Source organism: Pteropus alecto, unplaced genomic scaffold, assembly GCF_000325575.1.
Source record: "Pteropus alecto unplaced genomic scaffold, ASM32557v1 scaffold98, whole genome shotgun sequence".
In the NCBI taxonomy this organism is placed as follows: Eukaryota; Metazoa; Chordata; class Mammalia; order Chiroptera; family Pteropodidae; genus Pteropus; species Pteropus alecto.
Genome location: NW_006443570.1, coordinates 18865280 through 18873764, shown reverse-complemented (window position 1 = coordinate 18873764; position 8485 = coordinate 18865280). Strand labels below are relative to the sequence as shown.

At 39.8% G+C, this 8485-nt stretch overlaps 1 protein-coding gene across 2 annotated transcripts in view; it reads right to left on the bottom strand.

Annotated features, from left to right (window-relative positions):
* WSB1 (WD repeat and SOCS box containing 1) overlaps positions 1 to 2301 on the bottom strand; it is a 14729-nt gene extending 12428 nt beyond the window's left edge. The window contains exon 1 of one of the 2 annotated variants that reach the window (XM_006924985.3): positions 1959 to 2301. In XM_006924985.3, coding sequence (XP_006925047.1) covers positions 1959 to 1998 — 40 coding nt within the window. In that variant the 5' untranslated portion in view covers positions 1999 to 2301. Of the gene's footprint in view, positions 1 to 1939 lie in introns of both variants that reach the window. The other variant, XM_015599213.2, reaches the window with a different exon arrangement.
* Between the last annotated feature and the right edge of the window lie 6184 nt (positions 2302 to 8485).

The window sequence follows — 8485 nt, the reverse complement described above, 5'->3', positions numbered from 1 at the left end:
AAGCAAACCAGATTTAGCTCCTTCTTCACATTCCTGCCTGCAATTTCATAACGAGAAAGGGAGGATCCGTGATAGTGCCTTGTGAAACAGGGCACTAGCTCAAGGCAGTAACTCCCTGTCACAGACTTCTTTAATTATTCATGAAATATTCTCTCTCCTCTTTCAGTACCTACTTGAGAACTCAAACATACCTAAGAAAGAAGGGAAAAAGTAAGTCCTTACTGATATATACAAAGCTACAGAAATATTACTATTTAACTTTGTATTCAAATGATACTTCAAAAAAACAAAAGGTTAGAAAAGGCCAAAGTTCTTTTAGATATTTGGCACTTATCTAGTAACTTTGTATTATATCCAGGAAATAACAGATATGCACAAAATATACCAAAAAATTAAATTAATTAAAAAAGATATTTAGTGGATAGACAGCTCTACCTTACACAGGAATGCTAAGAAGCTCTATCCCTTGGAAGAGAGGACTGAAAGTTTTCAAAATTGTTCAACAAGATGAAGTAAAAACACAGATAAACGAAAAGCAAATGGCTCATCTGTGATACTGTGTAGCAGGTGGGAAAAAACCCACTGGACTGAAAATAAAAACTTTTGAGTTCTGTGTTCTACCTCAGGACATGAATTTTATTTTCTCTGTATGTTTAAAATAGTTATTAAAACGAGGGTTAAAGTCCATTCCTAACCTGCTATTCAACCTTATCTCTAAGAGAACTAAAACCTAGAATTCTAAGATAGCTGTCTCTAGATAAAAGTCACCCACAATACAGGATAGATGGCATTTTGGCTACTTCAGCTTCTCCCTTCCTCTACAAATAATACCTCCTTCATGTACTTAGTAAAGGCACACATTTAGTTGAACGGTGAAATGCAAAGCCTCTCTACTCCGGAGCCACCTCCAATTTTCATTTGATTAACACAATAAGTTCTGTGTTGGGTTGTTTTTTATTTATTTTTTTTGGGGGGGGGATGCCAAATCTATTTTATTTTTAAAATAAAAACTGTATATTTTTAAGGTGTATATCATGAAGACTTGTTAAGTTTGAAGTTTACTAAGTATATCTGCACAGCACGCACAGCTCCCTCAAAAGTCGTTCCAGCTATTTTACCTTAAGAGGGCTTAAATAATGTGAGATGCTTTTAAACTGAGCCACTGAGTAGATAGGTCTTAACACATAACCTTTAAAATCTATTCTTAATCCTGCCTTCAGCGAGGCAGGTCTAGACACTAAACCAGTTTTCAGACAGCCTTTTCAGTTTGCTCTTCAGTACAACAGCTTTTCTTCTGTTACTCCACCCAATCACTCTGCTCCTCCCTGCTCTAATGTGTAAGAAAGATAATTCTGAGTCTCCTCCCCTGAACCACTACCTTAACGCCATAGCATTTTTTAAAATACTGCTTTTTCCAGGCTGATGGCACCTCTTTGGTCGCGTTTCTCGTTAAAGAGTGGTTGGTGTCCACGAGAACCCCTCTTTTCATTACAGCTCAGAACACACGTTAGTTTACTTTTCGCAACGTAAACTTCAGAGTCCCTGAGACTTGCCCAGCACTCCCTGTCCACTCGGCGCCCCAGCCACTGAGCCAAGAATCCCAGGATAATGGCCTCGCACGAACCTCCGAGGATATTGGGGTCCCAAGGGGTGTCTGTCCGCGCTGAGCCATACAGTCACTGGGACCCTCGCTACTCGGCGCCCAGGTTCCCCTCGACCCTAATGTTCGCGCACTGCTACCTTCGGTGCCAAGGGCAAGGTAGGTGCTGCATCAATGATGATCCCACTTACCCCTCGGCGACACCCACTCTTGGGGCCGCTTCCTTCTTGTTCACTCCAGGGCTTGGCCCGGTCTCACCCTACTTCCCTCAGACTCAGACGTTTCCTCCAAAGCCCCCTCGGCGGAGTCCCTGCCTTTCCGAAGCCCCCGCGCACTCACCCACTGTCCCATTCCTCACCGATCTCTTTCTCGTTGACCCTCGGGGAAAAGCTGGCCATCTATGGGGTACCGTCTGATTCCGGGGGCGAGATGCGGACGCAACCACAGAGAAAGGAGCGGCGAGCGCCGAGGGGCGTGACGCGAGCTCGTTCCCTCCCGGTCCCGGGGACGAAGGGGAGGGGCGGGGGTGGTCGCGGCGGCCTCTGCCAACTGCCCCAGGAAAGCTCCGGAAGGCCTCGGACCTAACTACGGAGTCAAACACAGACAATAGACTCTGGTCTTTCCTACGGACCGAGACGCCTTAACCAGCGTTGTCGACTGCAAACGAGACTCTGGAGACAAAATGGCGGACGCCGTCGATAATATCAGGGCGGCGAGGGCGGGGCCTCGTGACGTCACCGCCATAGGCTCCGCCTTCCGACGCTCGGGACGTGAGGGCCAGGGCTCGGCGCCCCGCGACGTGTGGGCCAGGGCTCGGCGCCCCGCCCACCCGCCGGGGCCTTGCGGGTCTTCTCCCGAGGGATCACACCCGCGAGAGCAGGAACAGCTGGGAGGCGGGGACAGAGGGGAAGCTGCAGCTCCAGCCTAGCCAAGGCCGGGCCGCTGAGCAGGAACGTACTGACTGTGGGTTTAACTCGGTTTTGTTTTCCCGGGCTGGGCCCCCAGCTTGGTATTTATAAGTCGAAGTGCCTTGAAAAGACAAACCGAGAATTGTATAATACATATTAGCCCACAGCTCAAAGATTACATATAATTTAAACTACCTGAACTGAAAAGAACAAAAAAGATATTTCAGATTTTAACTCTATTTGGCTACTTCCCCAGCCCTCATGTGCTGGAGAACTAGAGGTTGCACTGATGAAAAAACAAGCGATGAACACCACTATGCACCACGTATCAGGCCGCAATCGTTCTGACATGAGCCAGCTGGTTCTAGGAAGGACCGGGTGAAAAGGCGTGAGGAACAGAGAAACCCAGGCACAATGGCATCCCACCCCACCACAGGACATCCCAGGGCTGTCTTTGACCTGGCGAATCTCCGCAGCTTCGCCTGCCTCCTGGCTGCAGTAAGGCTGGTGGTCCGCGGTGCCCTGACCTCTGGCCAAGGCTGACCCCACCTTGTGAGCTCAAAAACCGCCCTTCCTGCTCCCGAGGTCTAGGTCTCCAGAAGGCAGCTACTCACACAACGAGGCTGATAAATGTGTCAGTGTCTGCCAGAAGCCAAGTTAGTGCTCTTTTACAGGTGACATATTTGCATTTTAATGAGCCCCTTTGAGGACTCTAAACCTTGATCCAAGGTTTAAAACGATATCTAAAGCTGGGAATTTGAAATACGTGGCAGATTCGGACGGAAGAGGAGCTGTGTAGCCAAACTCTCGAGAGATATCAAATCGCAACACGTAGGGTGTCTACTTCATTTTTTTCTTTGCTTGAGTGATAATTCTTCCAACAATGAAATATTTTATAGCAGAAATAAGAACTCACTCCTCTCTTTTTAAAAATCACTTTGTTACATCTAGGCAACATATTTTATGATGGCTTGCTCTATACCAAGCACTGGGGCTAGTTATTAAACATTTAGAGTAGAACAAAAATTTTTTAATGCATCTCGTAGGTCATAAACCAGCATTTCTAATTCTTTTAACCAACTGCTGTTACCTGTTTTCTTGTACTATATCATACAAATTCATGGAAAATACCAGTTCTTGAGTGTCTGTGAATTATTTTGGTGGCTTTTTCAAACAATTGTTTAATTCCGCTGTAGTTTATTTCTGCTAACCAACAAACTTCCTGATCATTTTCTCAACTGGCAAAGCATGACAGTGGAATGAAAAATAATTCTATGATTTGTATACTCATTAGTGATAATATAGAATATTTATTGGGTTTGTGTTACATACTAGGCACTGTGCCATATAAGTGCTTTTGTGAATTAACTCAATTAACACATCAGTATGAATAGTGTATTAACCATTCACATTTTATGGTCACGTAGTAACTTGACAGCAGTCACAGAGCTACTAAGTGGCAAAGTGCTAGATTTGCACCCAAACTTGTCTGACTGCCCTGTACTACTTCCATGCTACCTTGTCTCTCATAAATGAAGCCTAGCTTGAAAAGCAAATATATGCCTTTCATACCTTTAGCATTTCATACCTATCTTTTCATTTTAATGTTAAATCTAAATAGCCATTGTATCTCCTGAATATCCCATAAAGTTAGGGTTATTCAGAGCTTTGTCCTTGGCCCACAGCTTTCTTCTGCTTCCACACTCTCCCTGGGTTATGGCAGCCTCTTTTGGTTTTAATTACCAGCTCTGTGTGAAGATTCTCAAGCCCAGATCTGACTTCTCTCTTGAGCTTAAAAGTTACATATTCGAATATTTAACAATAAAGCTCAACATGTCAAAACTGAGCACATCATCTTCTCTCCCAAAGTTGCTCCATCTTCTCTATCCTTACCTTAGTGACCATGACCACCCAGTCAGTCACCCAGGTCAGAGACTGGAGTATTCTTAGACTCTTCTCCATCTCTTTCAACTCTATAAATCAACCAGTCCACAAATCCTGCCAGTATTTGATCTTAATCTGTTCTAGAGTCTGTCCTCTCTGTTCCAGCTCAGCTGCTATTTTCCTTAGTTCAAGATCTTGTCATTTCACCCTTTATAACCCTCATACCCTAAGAAACCACCTTGGTATATTTTCTTCCAGTCTTTTAAAAAATTTAACCGTGTATCCTTGGGCAAATTATTTAGTTCCCTATGTCTCAGTCTTCTCGTCTATAAAATGGGGGTAATAATAATACCTATTTCATAGCTTTGAGGCTTAAGTGAGTTAATACAAGAAAAGCATTTAGAATAGGGTCTGACACAGTGTCAGATACTAAGTGTCAGATATAAGAGTTAAATACTATTTTTATATATAGCAATCCCAGCTAAGTGCCAAATTGAAAGATCAAATTCTCATAAAAAATAAGGGATTGGCAAAGAACCATAAAAGTAGTATGAACTATATGTGTAATCAAAATAATAAATAAAAGTTCTGGAAAGCATTCGTTTTCAAAACAAAGCTGACCCTTCCACTAAAAACCCATTCCCTCGAATCTCATTCTTAAGTTATCCAGAAAACATTGCTGCTGTGTCATAGATTTGAATGTGAGATCTTTCTGTTGATGCCTTTACTTGCTAGTTTATAGGTCATAATTTTTTTTTAGGCTGAAGAATTTCTGACTGATTTCCAACACTCTTCCACGTTATTTCTCTTCAAGTTCTTTTATGGTTTCCATATCATTTTGCTCTCTGAATTTGTTCTTTCCTTTCTATGAAATGAATACCCGTGATATAATGGAAATGTTTCTTTTTCTCTACTTGGTTGTAGATTCCCAAGGACTATGATCTTTCTTTATCTTAGAATCATTTTTAGGGTTCTTTACACATAATAGATATTCAATAAATGTTCGTTGAATGAAATTAAAGTGTATCTTTCATCTAACTTCCTAATAAGGTATTTGAGGTTAATTTAAAAGCAAGTGTTCCTATTATTGTCCCTACAAAAATAAAGAGAAATGAAATTTACTAGTAGGAGAATTCAGAGATTGAGGTAATTGTGGATTGAAGCCAATAAAAAATATATTGGTGAATTTGCTTATTAGTTTTACATGGAAAATTAAGTATTGGAGAGATCACCTCCAATATATAGTTAAAAGTCTTCAAGACTAAGTATTTAAACTAATTTATCAGAGACATAGAATCATTTTCAGACTCATAGCTGGAAGAGACCTTAGAGATTATACAGTATAAACTTATTTTACAGGAGATGAAACCGATGTCAGGTTGTACAAATGACTTTCTCACATTCATACAACTAGTTAGTGGAAGAATGAAGATGAGGCACAGTTCTGCTCACAAGAAGCTCAGCACTTTTCCTATTGCACTGTAGTTCTTTTAGCATAATGTAGTAATTTATTTATGTGCCATCTCCCCCCAGAGGGTCATATCACAATTTAATGGAAGACAGAGGTCATGTCTTTTTGTTTATCTTGCTCTTTATGGAAGACAAAAAGGTATAATACCTGGAAAATATAGCTGCCAAGTAGTAGGTGCTCGATTTACTCTTTTTGAATTAATTAAGCTTTTATCTGATTAAATGTGATTCTTCTTGGCCTCATGTTCATAAGAAGCCACTCTTTATTTATTCATTAAATATTTATTGATTACCTACTATGTCCCAAATACCATGTTAGGAGACTTTCAGCTTAGTGTCTATATTAAAATATTACTGTGAAATGGTAAATATCTCGATTACAAAAGAAAGTGAATTCTCAGCTGACCTATTTCCTTTTTACAGATGATTTGCAGTTTGTAGGATTTTGACCTCAAGAGAACTTAATGTTACCTAAGATCACATCATCAGCAAATAGCAAAGTGATGACTGGAATTAATGTCATTCCTTCAAAATCCAGTATTCTTTCCATTACAAAGAATTTCTTCCTTTATATTGCATTTTTGGAATAACATATGCATTAGTTAAATTTATGAATGTTAATAAAATGGAGATCCATGTTTCTTCTGAATTAGATATCAAAATGCCTAAAGGGGAATATGGAGAGAAAATAGGAAAGGAAGACAGAACCATTGATTTTTAGACAAACAAAAACAAAAACAAAACAAACAAACAAACAAAAACAGAAAATACCCTAATCATCTCCTTCAAATTATAGAATATTGGAACCAGAAAGATCCTTGGAGACTGCCCAAGCAAGCCCTGTGAGTTTCCAGATGAAGATGCTGAGGCTCAGAGAGGTTCAAGAGACTTTACCAAAATCATACAGAAAGTTACTACCAGACTAGAATCCAGGTATCCTGACTCCCTATCCATAAGGCCTGTGTTTCCTAAACTTCAGTTATTTGCAAACTACCTTTTCAATTTGTCTGAACCCACATGCCATCTGTATTAGTATTATATTAGTAAAGATCTTACTTAATATTTTATTTGTCAAGTCATTTTTTAAATTAACTAATTTAAAAATTTCCTAATATGTAATGTATTTTAAAACTTCAACTTATTTCAAAGAGAAAAAAATTTTGCCATTATCATAAATGGAAAACTAGTATTGTTTGCTATATTAAGAAGAGAAATGTAAAAATTAAAACTTGGGAAATATTTCTAAATTCCGCTTAACTACTCCTCTTGCTGAAGGCATGGAGTCTGAGGTTTGCTCTCTTTTTAAAGAGAGATATAAGCAAGTGTCAGAGACCCAATATGAGAATTATTTCTTGATATAATCAAAGACAATAGAAAAGGGAATAACTTTTTATGTCTTTTATGTCATTTTACACTGCAACTGATTTCCACCTAAACTCATTTTGTGTACCACCAGCAATTCATGTACCCCTCATGTTGGGAAGAAACACTGCCCTACCCAATAATAGTATTTACTGACATGTGTTTTGACTCTGAACATTTATCTTTGAATAAGGTTGTATTTTATAAATGTCGAATGCCTCTTATCTTTACCCTGTGTCTTAAGGGCTTAGATTGTTATTTTCTTATCCTGCTGAGGAATGAACGGAGTTCCAGAGAGGTTTTGAGAATTATACCAGCAGTGATAAGTATGACTGGGTCTGGGTGAAGGGCAAATAAACTAGGAGCTTAAATTCCTGATAAGGATTTGGCCAACTTCCTCCCTTCCTTGATGTGATCTGGGAATCTAGGAATTGTGCAATCCAGGTTTGCTCTAACTGTCCAGCAAAGGGCTAAAAGAGGAAGGGGAAAAGGCTTTCATTAAGCTCTGTCTGACCCTTGCCAGGTTAGCTCATTTAATCTTCCCAGCAAATGAAGCTCAATTTCACAGACAGAGAAATAGTGTCAAAGAGTCTAAATGACTTTTGCAAATTCATACACAGATAGTAGGAGGCGGAGAGCTGAGATTCAATCTCCTCTTCCTGATTTCTTAAGCTCGTGTATTTCATTGGCACCATGAAATGATCAATTTGGAGACCTTGGTTTTAGGGTGATTTTCCCACCAAATTGAAATGTAATACTGATTTAAAATCAAAGGATTCTGAACCATTATCTTTACCTCTTTTTGCCCAGTCATAGGCTTTCTTAGTTTTCTTATCACCTTACACAGGGGCACCAGTGGATTCCCATAGTAGGCCTCTCATTCTCTCTCTCTCCCCTGTATAAGTACCTGCATAAGTACCATTTGGGCCTTATTTTATATTGCGTCATACTGTTACATTATTAGAGCAATGACAAAATTTGAGAAATTGGTTTTAAAATTTGAAATTCCAAAATTAATGCTATTAAGAGTCAACATAAACTAGACAATTTTTTTCATTTGTAAAAATAATACATGTTAAGAGATAATTTATAAACCAGTCAACTTGGTATCTCCTAAATTTTATTAGGAAGGCTTTTGGTGAGGGGGTGAGGGGATGCTGAGGGGGAATTGCTTGGAGGGAGGTCATTAAAAGGGAGACTAAAAGGGCCTAAACATGGAGGGAGGGAAGAGATCTTAATAACCAAGAGCTCAGAGGGACTT